The 18,335-nt window shown below is 56.2% G+C and overlaps 1 protein-coding gene across 2 annotated transcripts in view; it reads left to right on the top strand.

Annotated features, from left to right (window-relative positions):
• The window catches only part of BBS9 (Bardet-Biedl syndrome 9), a 340,657-nt gene extending 322,528 nt beyond the window's left edge, over positions 1–18,129 (top strand). For both annotated transcript variants that reach the window (XM_045827319.1, XM_045827320.1), the window contains 2 exons: positions 17,413–17,523; positions 17,723–18,129. In XM_045827319.1, the coding sequence (XP_045683275.1) occupies positions 17,413–17,523; positions 17,723–17,754 (143 nt within the window). In that variant the 3' untranslated portion in view covers positions 17,755–18,129. The remainder of the gene's footprint in view (positions 1–17,412; positions 17,524–17,722) is intronic.
• Positions 18,130–18,335: the final 206 nt, after the last annotated feature.

Raw genomic sequence — 18,335 nt, 5'->3', positions numbered from 1 at the left:
AGGAGAAGCACGTGTGAGAGCGAGCACGAGGCGCTGGCTGCAAGCCCGGAGGACATCCGCCCCGGAAGCGCCAGAACGCGGAAACCCCCCAAGTTCAAAGGACAGGACGCTCCCGGCACTGGGCCGCAGCCTTTCCCGGGCTCTGCTTCCCGACCGATCCGGGGGCCGGCTGTTCCTCCCCGTTCGGGGGCTCGCTCTGGCCCTAAGTCCTAGCAGCTTGAAAATCTTGACGTTGGGTATTCCTGTTTGAAGTCCCTGATGAAAGTGGGACGTTTCCGAGGGTCGGGTTTTGTTTGGAGCTCGTCCTGTGCTTCAGGGGCCCCCAGAGACTGACCACCTCGCCCGCAGAGACGCTTCACCGTGGGCCGCAAGGGGGCCGGGCCCCAGACCCCGGCCTGCCCGAGCTGCAGCAGCGTGGCACACTTGTCCGCCTGGTCCCCGATGCTACCAGACCAGGGCTTGGGTCCCCGCGCTGGTCGCCAGCCTGAGTTGGTCCCATTTGTTTGTGTCATGGAAGGGGAATTTATTTTCTAAATTATTAAGAGTTTGAATATACTTCTTACCGTGCTTTGGAAGGTTGGGCCGCATCCTCGTCCTGAGGTGTGCTTCCCATCAACCTGAGCCTCGAATGCAGAAGAGTCTCCGCAGTGGCGGGACGTCGCCTGTCCCTTGAACGATCGGATGAGGGAGGTTGACTTACGAGACGAGCCAGCCGGCAGCCAGACCTCAGCAGCCGTTTCAGCGGAGTGTCAGTGCGCTGCCCAGCGCCCTCGGTGGTGGTGGGAAAAAAAAAAAGTAAATAAAATGTCAGCCCCGTTTCTCAAGACAGATCAGAGAATTACCCAATTCCCTTACCCTCTTCACTCCAAGTCGAAGGCAAATGTTTGCTGACAGTTTTAAAAACCGAGCAGTTTCCGTGCTGCCGGGTGAACTGTGTGCGTTTGGGGCGGACCAGCCGCCCAGACGGCGGGCTGGCGCGTTGGGGCTGCAGCTGGTTGGTTCTCGGTGCAGAACGGTCTCCGTGTGCCGGTCCTCGCCCGGGGCTGTGAGCGCGGCAGAGGTTTCACCCAGTCCTCCTCTGTCTTTAACGAATTTCTTCATGACAGAGATAATCGTCGCTAACATTTATTGGCCGTCTCTGTAACATCTTTGTGTGGCGGACGTGTTGTAGATGGTCCCCTTTCATCTTTGAGAGTCCCTAAGCTCGGTCCCCTTAACTCCCGGACTCTGGACGACCACGCAGAGGCTTCCAGGGTCCCCCTGGAGCCCGGGCAGCTGCGGGTCGGAATCGGGTCCATTGGGTTTCCCTGCCGTGCGCTCGGCCGCACTCCAGATGGGGCTGTGTTCCCACGCTCCGCTCCTCCAGGTGATGATCCGTTCACTGCGGTCCGCGGGTGACAGGTGTACCGGCTGCTGACTCGGGAACAGACAGCGAATCACGCGGCATTGCCCAGCAGAGCGGTGGGGAAACTGACAGTTTGGGAACGTGTGAATGGAGCCTCTACACGGTGTCACTGCAGGCACGTCCTGAGTCAGTCAGCTCAGGGAAGTTGGGTGGAACTGAAGCCCCGTGGGCATCAGGGAGTAAGATCGCTTATTTGTATGCGAAGCGATTGTTACTCATTGTGTTTCCAGGTGAGTCTGCTTTTCTTTATGTCAGGGCTGCCCATACGCTGCTCACGAGAGACCAGAGAAGAACATATCAAAGAGTCCTACAAGAGACTGTAGCACAGTGTCCTGGGAGGTGGTTAAAGGATAATTTTACCAAGGGGGAAATTTTTACAGAACACACAGGCAGATGGGGTTTATTCAGCTGTCTCTTCTAGAAAGAGCCAAAGCGGGTATAACAGAAATCGTGGCCGTGCCAACATTTATAGGGAGGCAGATTCAGCCAGGATGCTGAGGTAATTGGAGGCTTGTTGCGTTTTAGAAGGTGAGGGTTTCCGTGCACAGCACCGGGACCCGTGGTTCAGTGCCTTGGAGGGCTGGAGGCTGCACCCTCTCTGAGCTGCGAGCGGCATCACTCGGCCCCGAGCCCCTGGGAGGAGGAGCCGCTCCGAGTCCTTACACACAGCCACGCCTGGCCACAGCCTTCAGGGAAAATGTTCGCCGGCCATCTCCCCCAGGTTGTGTGTGAGAAGGACCGTATCTTCAGTTCCCAGACGGCCACTTTGCACCCACTGTGGGGAAAGACTGCAGAGCCCATTGCTTTCAAAGCTCAGTGGTTTTCCTGGCAGATGTAGATGTGACAGTAGAGTCAGTTCTCACTGGCAGGATGGAAGGGCCCTGTGTGTCTGGGTCTTTATTTCTGTGCGCACCATGGCCCTGGGACATTAAGCCCTTTTCCTGTACATAGCAAGCCGGCCGCTGCACCTCTGCTTTCTCTCCTGTAAAGACAGAGTTTGTTTCATGGCCGGGCTAGTCGCATCTCTGCTTGACAAACGGATACCAAACAGAGAGCCGATTGTTGCGGCTTCCTCGGAGACGTGGGCCGGACCTGCTTCCCGGGAGCCCGCAGCAGCGACACGCAGCCCCGCTGACGGACGGCGGGGTCTGTTTCCACGAACGTCAGAGGCGTCACCCGCGGGGGGGCGGGGGGTGGTCTCGGTCTTGCCGGGAAGAGCCTTCGCTGGTTCTAGAACGATGACAGACACTGATACTTACGTGATATTCTGCCCTCTCCAGAATCGTTGATACGATCTCATTTGATCCTTACAGGTCTTTTTAAGTAAGAGCCATACTATACAAAGGATATACTGTTTCAGTTTAAATACACACACACACACACACACACACACACAGTCCGATTTCCAGAAATATTCACTACTGATTTTTTAACAGGTTAATATGCTCTTTTTTCTTTCCATTTTACCCCCCCCTTTCTCTCTCTCTCTCTGCTTTTTCTTGGACAGCACCCCTTTCGACACCTGTGGGCCCCCCAAGGGTCTTTGTGGTGCCCTGCAACGATTTGTTCTTTTTCTTTTCTTTTTTCCTCAGGTTGGGAGTAAAACTGTGGCTTGTCTTTTGTTCCCTTGGTTTCCCCACCCACCCCCAGCCTCTTTTCCCCTGGCCAAATGTTGACCCAGAGTCTTTGAGCCAAGCACAGCCAGGGTCAGGGGTCACAGAAGGCCCCTCGGGCCGTCAGCAGGCTCGGGGAGGACAAGCAGGCGTGCAGGCCAAGGCACAGAGGGGACGGGCAGTGGGGCGGCCTTCGGGGCCCGGGCAGACCGGCGCGTCTCCACTGAGAGGGTGGTGCCTGCGAGCGGAGGCTGGGCGGAGGCTCATGGGAGGCCTGGCCTGCTCAGATGGTGAGAACGTCAGCCTTTACCCTGAAAAGTGAAGTGGAGCCCTTGCAGGCTTTTTTTAAAAAAGATTTTTTAAATTTAGTTTTTAGAGAGGGGCAGGGAGGGAGAAAGAGAAGGAGAGAAACGTCAATGTGTGGTTGCCTCTCGCATGCCCCACGCCGGGGACCTGGCCCACACACCAGGCACGTGCCCTGAGTGGGAATCAAACCGGCAACCCTCTGGTTTGCAGGCTGACATTCAGTCCACTGAGCCACACCAGTCAGGGCCCATTGCAGGCTTTTAAGCAGAAGAATGTGGTATGGTCTCTGTCTTCTTGCTATATTTGCACCTGGTTTCTGCAAAAATTGATATATTTCTTTAACGAGTCTGATGATGACAAGGTGAAGCTCACGTGGCCAGCATTTCCGGGCACCTCTGTCCACTTCGGCTTTGTCTGCACTCCCCCGACACGCCGCCCGTCTCAGTGGCACTCAGTTCAGGACGCACGCAGCTCGGGGCGTCTCGAAGCCTTCAGGAGCTGATCTGGCACATCAAGTATTTAGATGGACTCAGAGAGAAGGTGGGGATTTGGTTGTCAAAGATGTTTTTAAAATGAAACTTGGTAAACATCCCCAGTTCTCGTGTTGCCTTGTCACGCCGTTCTGATAGGACCGCGAGAGGCCGCCCGTGCTGCTGGTGGCAGGCAGCTCAGTGCCTCGCCCGCTCCCGCCTGCTGCCCTGGGCGCCCACCTTTGGAACAGGACCCCCGACCAGCGCTTAGTAATGTGTCATTCAGTAACGACACATTACTCCCCCTCCCCCCTCCTTATTTGTGGTTGTAAGTTATCTTAGATGTACCCTCTTGTGTCATTTTGCTGGTGTCTGCAGTTTGGCCCTTCGTGGCAATGGAAAGAGACTCGCCTCACCAGCTGTGTGGCGCTCAAGGGGCACCTGAGAGCCACCAGTGTGGAAATCTCCTTTCTGGGCACGTAAGCGACTTACCGTATATGAAAGTATGTGACACAGTGTCTGCCAAGTGGTCGGTGCTCAGAGTTGGCTTCTGTTCCTCGTCCCCGCTCCCTGTTTTTATTTTTGCTTTAATTTTGGTCTGTTGGTTGCTGCTGTGGTGTTAGTCCACATCTGATAGGTAGGTAAGTAGGTGGATAGATGGGTAGTTTATCCATCTGCCTATCCACCCATCCACCCACCCACGCACCATCCATCCAACCATCCTTGCTCCTTGATGAGTAATAGAGTTCTCCATGTAATAGAGTTCTTTCCTTTGATCTTGGTACTCCGTTTCTGTAATTTTTTATGGGTATATGTTATGTTTACTTATTTACTAGGTGAAACAGGCCCTGAAAATGTTGTTCTATTGACTGTGCTTGATCGTGAGAGGTACAAACCAGAGTAAGACACAGTCTTGTTCTAAAGCATCCCTTTCTTTTTCTTACTACATCGCTTTTCATTTGTAGAACAATGTTAAATAACAGTCGTGATAGACGGCCAAGCCCCCCATCTGTCCTCTGACTAATGTATGTATCTGCTTCACTCATAAATTTGATGTTTCCTATTAATTTCACCCAGTTCTTCCTAGTCCACTGGGTTTGGCTTTGTTTCTTTTTAAAAATCAGAGTGAATGTTCAGTGTTATCCCCTGCTGAGATGCAAGAAATTACATTAATTGAATCATTTTGTATTCCTGGAGTAATTTTTCCTTCTTTTGCTTTGTAAGTTTTGCCTACGGAGTTTGATTTGTTGACACCTCACTCTGGATTCTTGCATCTGTGTGCACCCGCATCCTCATCCTCTGGAGGCTTTCTCCGCCCAGCCCTGCGCGCTCGGGAGGCGGGTCTTCGTGTTGGCGCTGCAGGCTCCGCCACTGCCCTGTGTCTTGAGAGACGTTCCGTTTTCTTCCTGTGATCGTTGTTATAATCACGCTTCTTTATTTTTGCTGCAATTAAGATTTATCATGTGGACTCCTTGGAAGCGCACCAACTTTTAGGAGACTGGTCTTGTCTTCTCCGCAGTGTGGTTGGAGAAGGCAACACCTCCCCCTTCCTTCCGGCTGTAGCTCCTGCCTTCTCTGCCGCTCTGCTGCTCTCCTTTGTGGTTGTGTCCTGTTGCAGCATCTGTCAGTGCTGAACTCGTTTTCAGTGGTCCGAGGGTCTTTTCAGACAGTTGAAGGATCCACCTTCACTGGTTATTTCTGTGCTGATTCCTTTTCTCCTGAGACCAGACCTTCCCAAGCCCTTCCCCTTTTCTTTTGAGCAACAGTGTGGGGGGTGGGAGGTGGATATGGAGGATATGAGGTGTCCACCTTGATCCTGTCTTTGCCAGTCGAATAACTCTTATTTGAAGAGTAACTCACAATCCTATGACAGCATGTGTCTTCTTTCAATCAGAGAGAAGCAAGATAATAGAATGGTTTGAGATTTGGATTTTGGAGTCAGCACAAAGCAGATTCTCATACCTAACTAGCTATATATGTGACTTGGAGCGAGTCACTTTTGCGTTTTAGGGCCCAGCGCCATCGCCTGCGAAGTGAGACACTCGTAACTGCCGTTTCAGTGGCTGTGAGACGGGCAGATCTGGAAAGGAAGCAGCGCTGGGCTAGCACGTCCGGCACCTAGAGCGGTGCTGATGTAGTTCGTACTCAGCTCTCACAGATAAGGCCCGGGTCTCGCCCCTTCGAGTGCCATGGTCTTCTTTGCATCTTCTTACGCAAAAACTGCATCCAGTGCGCCCTGCAGAGCCCGGAGTCTGGGCTTTCCGTCGTCTGCACGGCGCTGTGCCTCCCGCCCCGCACGTGTGTACCTCCTTCGGGCCCGCCGTCTCTGCCGCGTCTCTCTCCGCCGCAGTGAGCTGAGCGCCGGGAAACCCAGCCTCCACTCAGACGGCGTTGTTGTCTGGCCTCGGGTCAGTCAGCCTTATTTATTATAATAACTTCCAATTGTTGAGCTTGACTCCGTCTCTGTCTACATCCGCCTACATCGTATCTCACTGACTCCTCACAGTCACTCGTCAGGAAGATAGTGTTTCTGTTTTGCAAATGAGGACAAGGAAACTCAAAAATGTTAAGTAACTTTCCCAGGAGCCGGGTGGGTGGTGTCCAGAGGGGTGGGGTGCAGGTGTGACCGACGTTACCACTCCAGGTTGTTGCGAGGGCCAAGGTCAAGTGGGAGTGTTTCATGAACTGTGCAACATGGTGCGGACGCAAGGGCTCTGTCAGCCTAGTCTTTTCTCTTCTCTCCCGGCCGCTTCCTTTTATTCCTAAACCCTCTGACACGGGCGGCACTGTGGGCGGTTACCCTCATTTCCTCCCCTCCACCCTCTCCTTCCGGTCCTTCTTTCCCCCGTGGCGTCCCTGCAGAGCCACTCCTCCCGGTGAGGCCTGACTCCAGGACCCTCCTCAGCCAGAGAGTGCGCCTCTCCCCGGTGTCCTCACGCCTTACCGACTCTCTTGACCTGTCTTGTCTGTGCTTGACACCATTTAAAAATTGTTTTCGTAGCTTAATTGTATGCAGACACCTTTAGATTTCCCCTCCGTGGCGTCCCCTCTGCAGAGCCTTGCTTTGCAGCGCAGGAGGCACAGGAGGGCGGAAAGAAGGGAACAGAAACTGCTGGGAAAGGTTTGCTGCGTTCCGTCTTCAAAGGGAACAGAGGTGGGCTGATCCGAGTTGTTTTACAGTTGGAAGAGAGTCATAGTACCAGAGTTTGGACGAAACCTGGCTTTTTATTGCCAAAAAAGGTATAAGATGGAAACGGAGGTCAATGTGAATCATTCAGAGCGATGTTCAACTTTGAGGCTGGTTCACCTTCCCTGGAATTAGAGATTTATGCTAGGAAAGGGCTGGGGAGGAATTTGAAGTGTTTATGTTACCAGAGTGTAAAAAACACTGTCCAGTTGTGTATCTAATCTTTCACTGGGCTTGCTTTTAAAAACACGTTCAGAGGTGGAGTAGCCGGGGAGAGCTAAGCCATTCCAGGCCGTAACGCGATGCCCCGGTGGAAGTCAGATGGATCCTTTTCCTCGTGCTCTGAGAAACTTCCCAAGCAGGCAGACGTCTCTGTACCTCCCTCCGCAGTTCCTTCGTCCACAAATAACTTTTACCAAGAATGAGAGTTACAAGGGCTCTGTTACTTCTTTCTAACTTGAGCTTCTGCAAAAGTTACCTCGGAGATCCCGTTTCTCCTCTGGGCTGGACATTCCGTCAAGGCGCCCCATCAGCCTGCGTGCATCCTCCGTGCATTACCACCCAGTGGGACTCACTTCTTAAGGAGAGGGGTTGGCTAGTGCAGGGGACTCTCCGAGCCACCAGAGCAACCGGGGCGGCTGCGGGGGAGGAAAAAGAGGTTCTGTACCCACAGTCTGCTGCAGTCACCAGCCTCCCGTATTCCTGAGTGAAAAAATAGAAAGGATTTGGGTTTCCAGGGCTTCCTCCTTCTCTCTCAGCCTAAGTTCACTCACTCGGGTCAACGAGTAGGGGTTCTGTGCCCGCTGTGTGCCGGGCATGATGGTGGGGCTTGGGATACGGCAGCAAACAAGCAGACGCAGGTCCCTGCAACCTTGGAGCTCTTGTTCCAGCACGGGAGGCAGCGAACCGAAGCGTGGGAAATAAAACTGACCTCACAGTGTGTTAGAAAATAGCGTCAGTGTTAAAAGGTGATCAGTACTGTGGAATGAGAAAAGGACTATTGGAAAATGAGCAGTGGCAAGATTGTTATTTTATATTTTAAAGATTTTATGTATTTATTTTTGGAGAGAGGGAGAAGGAGAGGGAGAGAAACATTGAAGTGTGAAAGATACATCAATTGGTTGCCTCTCGCACGCCCCTAACTGGGGACCCGGCCCGAAACTCAGGCATGCGCCCTGACTGGGAATTGAACCAGCGACCTCTCAGTCTGCAGGCCAGCACTCAGTCCACTGAGCCACACCAGCCAGGACCAAGACTGTAATTTTAAAACGGGTTATTGATAAGGCGACTTTTGAACAGAGACTTGAAGGTGGTGAGGCATTTATCCGTGCGGAGATCAGAGACACGCGTGTCCCGGGTGGAGACAGCGGGCCCGGAGCGTTCCGGGACCAGCGAGGGGGCCGGCCGGCACGGCAGAGCGGGTGGGGGAGGAGAGGTCGGAGGGCTCAGAGCACGGACAGCCTCCTGGCAGGCCTCGGGTTTTTCTCCCGGTGAAATGGAGAGAACCACTTTGAGCAGAGGAATGACCCCTGGCTGCTGCATCGAGGCTAGTCGGCGGGGGCGTCAGAGGCAGAGGTGGGAAGTCAGTTTGAAGTGCACTCAGGCGGGTGACTCGGCGGTAATTCCGGGAAGAAACGGCGGTGAGTTGTACCAAAGTGGCGCTAGTGGTGGACAAGGTGCGGCATGGTCTGACCCTGGATGTACTGTAAATGCAGAGAGAGCAGACTCCCTTCCCACAGTGGCCTGGGTGTGTGTGTGTGGGAGGGGGGAGAAGGGAGTCCAGGCGACCCCCCGAGCTGCGGGTCAGGCCCCTGGGAGGGGGAGTGGAGGTGCGAGAGGCCGTGGGTGGGACAGGGTGGTGGGTGGGGACAGGCCGGCGGTGCGGTGTGGGGCACGTGGCGTGCGAGACGCTGTCAGACAGCGAGCGGAGATGCTGAGGGAGCACGCAGTGGGGTGCGGGCGTCTGAAGTTCGGGGGAGAAAGCCGAGCCGAAGGTGGAGAATTAGCACTTGGCAGCGTGAAAGTGTCATTTAGACTCGGAGGCCGGGTGCGGTCAGGGAGGGAGTGGGTTTGGTAAACAGGGGAGGATTGAGACTGAGGGCCCGATACTGTACTTTCAGGTGGTGTGGGGGAGCAGCAGGACCCGTAGGGGGAACTGGGAAGGGGCATGCCGCGAGGCCGGTGGGTGGGGGGCTCGGAATCGGTAGACTGAGGCGTCCCGGAAGCCCGTGGGAGGATCAGCCCCATAAATGCTGCTCCTGCGCCAGGTGCACCGAGGGCTGAGAGCGGCCTGTGGGTGTGGCGGTGGGGAGGTCCGTGGGGACCCGGACAGAAGCTGCTTCTCTGGAGGGCAGAGGCGGGGGGCTAGGCTGGGAGGGTGTACAGAGAAGGGGAAGAGAGGAGCTGAAAACAGCTGCCACGGGGGAGCAAGGAACTGAAAGGAGGTGCAGGCAGTGGGGTCAGGAGACGGTAGCATTCCCGAGTGAGTGTTCACTGTTGTCCTTTGTTATTTGCACAGACCAGACGGCAGTCACTGTCCTTTCCTCGCCAGGCTGTTGCTGCCTGCTGGGCACTACCCTCTGCCCGGCCAGACACCCGGGGAGGCGCTCCCGGACAGACACAGAGTGCGTGTCCCTGGGGGTCAGACGGCTCAGCTGCTGTTCTCTGGGTCCCTTCCAGTCCCCGTTCTCCTCTTCTTCGGCTTAGGGGAGGGAGTTTTGGCAGTAGAAGGCAACGGTGATGATGGTAATAATGGTAATACTTCTTTTCTAACACATATCACTTACTAGGAGGCAGTGTTGGAAATGCTTCACATAAATTAACCCACTTAATCTTCATAATTGCCCTCTGAGCTCTGCACAGTGATTATCTGCATTTTACAGAGAAGTAAATTGAGGCAGAGAAAGATTAAGGAGCCAGTTTAAAAGGATGACCGGTAACAGTGGGCCTGGGCTAGAACCTCTGACAAGCCAGCCAGCTGGGAGTCCGTGCGCTGGAGGGCGCTGGAGAGTTTTCGGAGCAGGATGTTAGCTGGAGCGGCTCCGTTTCACAGTGGGTGAGACCGGGCGAGGGTGGGGCGCCGAGCTCCCGCAGGCCCGAGGGAGAGCAGGGAGAGCACCGGGACCAATCGGGTGCCTCCCCGGCTCACCAGCTCGCGCGTCGTCGGCAGGCCGTCACCTGGAATGATGTGGTGGGACGCTCTTCAGAGGTCACCTGTTAAAAGACGGTGTTTCCCCCAGTCTCATGGATTCCCTTTCAAACCCTCAAGTACGTATTAAGCACCTATTCTTTGTGTAAGAGGAAAAACTGGAACTGCTTCCCTCCGTGTGTTTATTTTGCTGTGGGAAGCCTGTTTGTTTATTGCGCGGGCTGCAGGACCATCTGGAGACTCCAGGCAGGAAGGCTTGTATATGTGACCATAATACTTTGCTATTTTTAAGGGACCCTTGAAACGTCTGTGTCACTGGAGGCGGGGTACGAGCTAAATGACTCTGTGCCACTGAGCCCTCCCCCAGCAGTCCCTGCCTTCTCCAGAAGGACCCGCCCGCACCGTCAAGTGCTCGCTCACTGGGAGAATTAAAGCCACATAAAGACAACCGCTTCCTTCGAGGCACACGTTCAGACGCCCCGCTTCACCCCTCCGCCCCTCGGCCGCCCCCTGCGCTCAGCGGCGCTCAGTCAGCGGTCAGCGGTCAGCGGGCTGCCTCTCCCAGGGCTCGTCCGCTGGCCGCTTCAGCTCCCCATGGCAAAGCCAGCCTGCCTCTGCCTCGCCCTTGGGTCTCAGCGGCCCCTGCATTCGCGTCAGACCGTCCTGCGGGACGATCTGGAGTCGGGGCTTCTCGGGAGTCTCAGGGCGCTGCTGGCGGCGGGAGGCAGGGGCTGCGACCGTGGGGTGCTCAGCCCATCGCCGCTGCCGTCAGGGGAACCCTTCCGGGGGCGGGGTGGGGGGCGTTCTCGTGGGGTCCCCGGAGGGCGGGTGTCTCTGAGAGTAGGTCACCGATGATTCCTCCTCAAAGCACACTGGGGCTCCGTTTTCGGGTGGGTTATTTTAATGCCCCATGGACGGTTTTCGCTCTGGCCCCTGGGTGCAGCCGGAAACATCCCCGCTGGGCTGCTCCCCCATCCTCGGTTCTCCCCTGGGCGCTTCTCAGGGGTCCAGTGTGAATGTGCACTGTCCGAGTGGCTTGCAGCTTCGTGTGCAGTGGGCTGTAACTGTAACAACTGATGCCTGTGGGCGGTCTGTGGGGGGTTAGGACTGACAATAGCAGCTACCACTGACTGGGGGCTCACTCTGTGCCAGGCCCTGGGGTAACCGTATTGCCAGCAGGAAGTAATTCCATCTTCATCTCTTACGAAGTAGGCCCTACGTGTTTGCATTGTAGGAAGCGGAAACGAAGGCCCAGACCCATGTGGCTTCGCTGCAGACACGGGGACACTGGCCGTGCCCCCTTTCGGGGTGCCCGTGAGCATGGACGGGGCCGGCCCACCATCCCGCGTGCATTTCCCTGCGCTGCAAAATATGACGCCGTTTGATGTGCCGTTTCAGAAATGTCAGAGTTGCTCTCACATGAGTCCCGCGTGTTTATCTGGGTCCCTCGTCGCACGCGAGAGAAGATGCTGCGGCCGGGGCTGCAGATCTGTGGGGTCCCTCTTTCCCCTCAGCCGCAGCCACCCCGACGAACTCCCGGTTTCATGATGGCCACGTAGACACTGTCCTTGCTAAAGACAACCCAGTTTGGCTAAGGTGATGGCTTCTAATTGGGCTGCGGAAAGAAACTCCAGCTGAGGAACTATTGCCAGGGTCCCTGGGGAATTAATACCACTTGGTGCAAGGGGAGGCTGGGACGAGCACGGCCTCTCCTCGTTATGGGGTGTCCGGGCGAAGTAGAGTTACGTTCTTACTATTCCATTTTTTTAAGGAATTATTATTGCAGAACCATTGGCTTCCTTTCTTTCTCCACTGTAGCTATAACGTTTTATTTGTACATGTGTACTTTTGAGAGAGAGTTGGTCTCTGAAGAGGGAGTTAGGAGAGGAAAGTATTTGAAATGGAAATGTCTTAAAATTATGTCTCTTTCCACTTGTACGTTGGATTTCCTTAGGATTTAGAAACAAAATGGAAACTGAAAACCACACCACCTTTCTGAACATGCGTCTGTACCGAGCGGGCCTGGCAGGCGGCGGGGGTCTCGAGTGTGTCACAGGGCGCCCCGCGGCGGACCAGCTGGCGGGGACCGGCACACGCCAGCCTTCCCTGCCTCCCCCCCTTTCCCCAGGGCTGGCCGCACGTTCGTGTTTCTGTCTGGAGGATGTAGTGGCCCTACCGACGTGTGGGGACATTGTGACGGAGAGTTGGACAAAGTAGCGAGCACTGTTTTCCCTTAAGTTCCATGTTTCTGTTCGTACGGGGTGTGTGTCTTTCCAAGTGCTCCAGGTTAAGAAATAAACGTGCTGGAAGAACACACGTCACGCAAATGAACTGGGGAGTTCCCCCCGCCTGCAGGGACCAGAGCTCCCAAGTTCTGCGCAGTAACCCTATGGTACCGTCTCTCCGTGTCGGAAGAGGTTGCGCTGACCCCAGCTCCTTCCCCCACTGGGCTGTGCTGCATCGGAGTGATTAGCGTTCCCCGGGGCCAGACAACAAGTCACCTACATATGGTGGGGGGTCACGATGCATTCACATAGTGCGGAGACCACTCTTGCCAACAATTAATTGGGGAATTCACTTTATGAAGCCCTGTTTACAGACTGACATCTGGAGAAATTCTTACCCTGGACCCATTCCAACCCATTGGATTTGTGGACTGCCCTTGCTTTTCTGTAAATAGGGCTCTTTTTGAGCTTGGTGCGTTCTGTTTACACAGTTACCAGTGGACGAAAGCAGCTCTGTCCCTGTGCTGCTCAGCCCTCCCTCGGGACGAGGTGGACCTGGGTTCGAAGCGGCGGTCCGGCCCAGAGAGCACTGGACGCCTCTCGTCGTCGTCGTCATCGTCGTGGTGCTGCGGAAACGTCCTCGGGCCAGGAGCCCCCCGCTCGCTTCGGCCCAGACCCTCGGGCTGGAGCCCGCACCCCCCGAGGGACCTAGCACTCGGCCTTTATGGGGAGTTTAAAGCTCGTTGAGACACATGCTAGACCTTTTAAAATATATTAGGCTCCCTTTTACTCTCACCCTTGGTCTCTGCCGGGAGGTGTGAAATGGAAACAGTTTCAAACACAGGTACATGCAGAGTCTTGAACACATTTCAAGTTCTCACCGTGTGTGGGGGGATCAAAGCTCGTCGGGCGGTGGGACTGAACTCCCAAGCGTTCCACGAGGCGTCGCGCCGGACACGCATCGCGGGGGCCCTCCCCCGCCTCGCTGTGGCCCAGCACCAAGCGCCACCTCGGTGGCCAGCGGATGGGCCGCTGGCTGTCAGCGTGGCCGGCATGACCGCTGCAGGTGCGGGAAGAGAGGGAAGTGGTAGAGTGGGTTTAAAAAGACCCTGGAACGGACACTGTGTGCTGGAACTGGAAACCTGGGACTGTGTGAAGAAAGGTGTCTTCTCCCGCTTCGCTGAGTTTTGGAGCTGTGAAGCTGCATCAGGTCAGGGGCGGGGCGCCCTCACGCCGCAGCAGGGTGCGGGGCGCAGTGGAAGTGGCGACAAGGAAGGCCTGGGCTCGGCGGCTACTCCTCCTGGAGGGCAGAGTGCTCAGCTGGTCCGCCCGGCCACGGTCGGAACCCAGGCCAGCGGCGTGTCCCGTTCCCCTCCCCCCCCGCACCGCCCCGGGCTTCCTTTCCTCCCCGCGGGCTGCGCCTGCGGTGTGTATGAGCAGCCTCCTGCTGGGTGTCTCTTTCTCGGAGGAGGCATCTGCTCAGCAAGCCCCTTCGCAAACCCAGTTTCACAGACGGGCGGGCTCTGCACAATGGCCCGTAGGGTCAGAACAGACGCACACGCTCGTCAGACACCTCCAGCCAGCGCAGCGTTCCCAGTGGCGGCGTGTGCTCCGGGGCATGGGAAGTCCAGCCGTGGGGTGGACGGGCCCCTCGATCTGCATCGGGTTTGGAAGGAGGGGTCCCTGGAGGGTCGATCAGGGGAAGCACAGCCCACTTCTCCTGCGAGCCGTTTGGTCTTTATCTCTGCTCTGGCCCTTGTGGAAGTCCCTCTCCATGTTCTACCCACAGTTCTTCCTCGCTGTGCTTGCTAATCTGCATGAGGAGGTGTTCACACAATGGAAAACAGTAGTATTTTTCAAACTGCTAACATGCTTTTTATACTTTAATGTTTTACCATCCACACCTTCAGTAAGGCACCCCAGATATTGTACACGGGGGCGTATGCACAGGAAATCGAATATGTTGATGAGTAGTCATTTCCCTCCCCGCTTTCTCTTCATCTTCTGTCTTCCTCTCTCTTCCTCCCATTATTCCATTTTGCCAAATGCTTGGCTTTTTAGAGCTTATATGTCCTCGAGCTAGAAGTAAAATACATTTTAAAAAACTAGAAAAATGAGCAGAGTAGAGAGAATTATCAGGAAAGCTCCCATACATGTCTGCATGCCTGTCTGTGGGGGGTGGGGCACACGTACAGGGGGGTGGGGATGAAGAATAAAACTTTTCCAAATGGCTGTATTTGCAGGAAATGTTTTAACTACTCAGAGTCTCTCAGGGGAGGTCTTTGACTTAAGACAGTGAAATATTCTTTTCAAAGCACCCCTTCCCCACACTTCCCATGAATTAGAAATCTTTGACATCTGAATGCGAACCTTGGAAACCGCTCCACCCATCAAGTGAATCTTGATGACGAGGCACACGTCACTAGTGTGTGTCCCGACGTTCTGTGCTCTCTGGTCCCCGGTGGCAGGCAGTTCGCGCGTGCGAACGGAAGGTGCTTTGGTTGGCAAGTCAGAGTGAGGTCTGTGGTCCTTGGTGGTTCTCAGTGCGTCTCCTTGTTCTGTTCCTCTTGCATTCGGGGGATGGGGGGGTGGGGAATCCTCCCCTCCCTGCGGGAATGGAGCGGGCGCACCCACACACCCAGTTGGTTGCAGAGGCTGCTGTTGCAAGAAAGTAAGTCAGTAAAGGTTCTCAGATCTACCCAAAGAATGGTTTGCCAGCTCCTCCCCTCCTCCTCCTCCTCCTCCTCCTCCTTCCTGCATAGCTGTGTCTTTGACCCATGGGTAGACCAGCTTGTGTGAACCCTCCCCCTTCAGACTCCCACCTCCAGGGACTTTCATCTTCACCTGGTTCGCAAATTAACATTGACACCTGTACCATGGGGCCAGCGCACCCTTCCTTACAGGGTTGTTTGAGAACTGACTTAATCCATTGGGAATTTGAAGCCGAGTGCCCAGCACACAGTAGGTCCACATGCTGTGACTTCCAGATCAGGAAGTCCCCAGCTGTCGCTCGCGTTGGCCAGTTGGCGCACACCTGCTGCACACGACGTGGTGTGTGTTCGGATGACACCCCGTGGCTGTGGTTCCCTGCGCCTCTGCCGCTGGGACGCCCTTCCCCACTCCCGGAGCTTCCTTGGGGGCGAAGGGAGGTGCCTGAAGAACAGGCAGTCCTGGCCTCGCCCCACTTTCTCCCTTCTCCTGCCTCAGGGGTGGAGCAGTGACTCGATGGCACTAGTGAGTCTGGAAGGAGGAACCGAGCCATATCCGTCAGCCTTTTTCTTGGGATCGGGGCTGCATTCCGCGGGGAACACGTTCTTTCCCTTCCTCTCCGCCAGCCAGTCGCCTCACAGGCCTGCACTTCCCTGTCCCCGCGCACCCTGGTTCTTCTTCGCCAGTTGATGAGGGGCCAGGAGGAGAAGGCCGCCATTTCTTGGGCTTCTCCAAGGATCCCGGGACCCAGAGATGGCCCTGGCCTTCACGGTGCTCAGCAGCACCCCTAGCCGCCACGCTGGGCAGACAGAACATGCCGGCGCCGAGGGCTCTTCGGCTGGCGCTGCGGCCGGGAGCCACGTGGTGGATGACGGGGTGGCTCGGGCTTTGGGAATCGTCGGGCCCGAGTGTGAGTTTCGTCTCACTGCACAGGGACCCGTGACCCGGCGAGCTACCAGGTCTCGTGAGAGCTTAGTTCCCTTCTCCGTAACCTGAGAAGAATAATATCTATTTTGTGGTGTGGTTGGCAGGAACTAAATGAGATAATACGAGCAGAGCCTGTAGCATTCTGAAAGTGCTTAACAGTAGTCGTGATCGTTACCGTGACCTGCAGGCTTGGGACAGAGGCTAAAGACAAGCCTGGTGACAGCTGTGTGGTCTTGTGGGTCAACCCCGATAAATCCAGCTTTTAAGAAGGCCTGGTTCTTCTGGGTGGGGCCCTGGCCATTTTCAGGTGTGGCTGGGCTGATTCCATCGCATCGACGGATAGTCCCGACACTTCCTGGGCGGGAACCCGCTGGGGCTGCGGCCGAGTCTCGTGTGACACGCGTGTGAAAGTGCTCTTCCTCCGGGTCTTCCTCAGCGTCGGTTTCTTCGCCGCAGCTGATGCGGAGGGCTGCACGGGGTGGTTCACAACCCGGGGCTGCCGACCCCTCCCTCTCTTCCTTCATAAACCCCTCACCTGTGACGCCCACCCTGCGTACGGAAGCTTTGGACTCGGTGTGTGGGAGACCTCAGAAAAAGAAAAAAGAAATCACACTTCATTAACGAGAAGAATGGCTCGGGGAAGAAAATGTGCACAGCACCCCGCATGTCCCTGGGTGTCCAGGAAATGAGGGCAGATCGGCCCAGCCAGGTGCAGACGCCGTCGGGGATGCTCGCGTGAGCCCCCTGCAGGGTTCTGGTGGGTACAACCTGGTGATGTACGCCCCGCGTTTCCAGAGGGCAGTGGTGCCAGCTCGTCCTCAGGCCACCTTGGGAGTGCCTGGGAACAGAAAGCTTCCCCGACGCCATCTGTGGCTTTGCTGTTGAGTGATGGGGCGTGTGTGTCTGTGCGGTCAAGTGTCGGGGTCCAGGGAGGGAGTCTCAGTGCAGAGAAAACCCCCGCAGGCGCCGTGTCGGGGTGCCAGCAGCCCCCGCCGTGGCCGTGCTCGTGCCCAAGGAAGCGCTGTTTCCCTGCTGACCACGCGCTCTGCGTTCGGTTGTTTCCGCGCTCTGGGATTAAAGGGCGTGCCTGCCGAAGGGCCACGGCCGCGCGGGCGCCACGTCTGCGCGGGGTCTGTCCTTTCCGACCTTGAAGAGGATGAGCTTAAAGACAGCACCGCGGCCGCCGCCGCCACTCAGCGATCGCTCATCGGGCTAATGTGCCTGTGAGGGCGGTGACCGTTCCCAGTGTTCTCACCGGAGAGCGGCAGTGGGACTGTTCTTCCTGGGCTGCTCCTGAGGACGGCCGCCACACCATCGGTTCCCTTTACGATCGCTGTGCGTTCGTCAGCTGTGGCTGCCGTGTGAGGCGCAGGTTTCCCCCCACACACGCTGCTTGAGATGCTGTTTGTGTTTTCCAACCAGGTGGCTGTGCTCCCATCCTGGAGTCCGACCTGGAGGAGAGGGCAGTGGAGCAAGACTCCGCCGAGATGTTTCCCGGCCACCAGCACCTCCTGGCGGAGACGCCCGTGCCCGGTAAGGGAGTGGGCGGCGGTCTCCAGTGACACGTCCGGCCCAGCCACAGCGGTCAGTGCAGTTGAGCCAGGGAGCACTTCGAGAAGCCGCCTGCTCCCCCCGCTTCCTCCTCCTCTTCCTCCTCAGCCCTGGTGCACCTCGGGGGGATCATCTGTGTATTCCTTTCACAACTCAGACCTTCTCCTCTCTCTTTTTCTAGAAGTTTCACCCCTCCGAGGAATCTTGGAGTAGTTCCAGCAGACTTGTCCAGTGGAGGGGAAGACGGCTCTCCCAGGGCCGACCCTGCGTGGATCCCGGGCCAAGCAGCGATGCAGAGCTGGACGGGGGATTTGTCCGCCTGTCGGGAGAGGACCTGGTGTGGGGGAGGGGCCGGGACGCCGCACTGGGCTGCGAGGGCTGCAGCAGCACCAGCAGGTCGGCTGGGACTTGCCTCACCGGGGAAGGGTGTGGCTGCTTTCTGGTCACGCGTGTGCTTGCGGCCTGAGATGACATCTCTCGGGGACAGCCTTTGTAATGCAGAGACCTAGATCCAAAATACTTTGATACCCATTATTTTTCAGAATTCTTATATAGTTCATGTATCAAGTTTAATAAAGCATCTCATTGTCAAGCAATACCTTGGATTTGATTGGTCGTCAGAGGTTATTTAACCAGAGGTGGCAATTTCTTCGAAGGAGAGACGCTGAAAGGAAGCGGACACTGGGCCAGTCCACGGTACAGCCCAGCTGGCGTGGTTGTGTGAACAGAAGGAACCACAGACCTCGCACACGGTCCGTTCCCTTCAGGCGACGAGTGGAAGCAGGTGCGTGTTC

Source organism: Phyllostomus hastatus, unplaced genomic scaffold, assembly GCF_019186645.2.
Source record: "Phyllostomus hastatus isolate PE091 unplaced genomic scaffold, TTU_PhHast_1.1 phas_scaffold_78, whole genome shotgun sequence".
Classification (NCBI taxonomy): domain Eukaryota; kingdom Metazoa; phylum Chordata; class Mammalia; order Chiroptera; family Phyllostomidae; genus Phyllostomus; species Phyllostomus hastatus.
The sequence above is the reverse complement of the archived record's forward strand: the minus strand, read 5'-3'. Positions and strand labels throughout refer to the sequence as shown.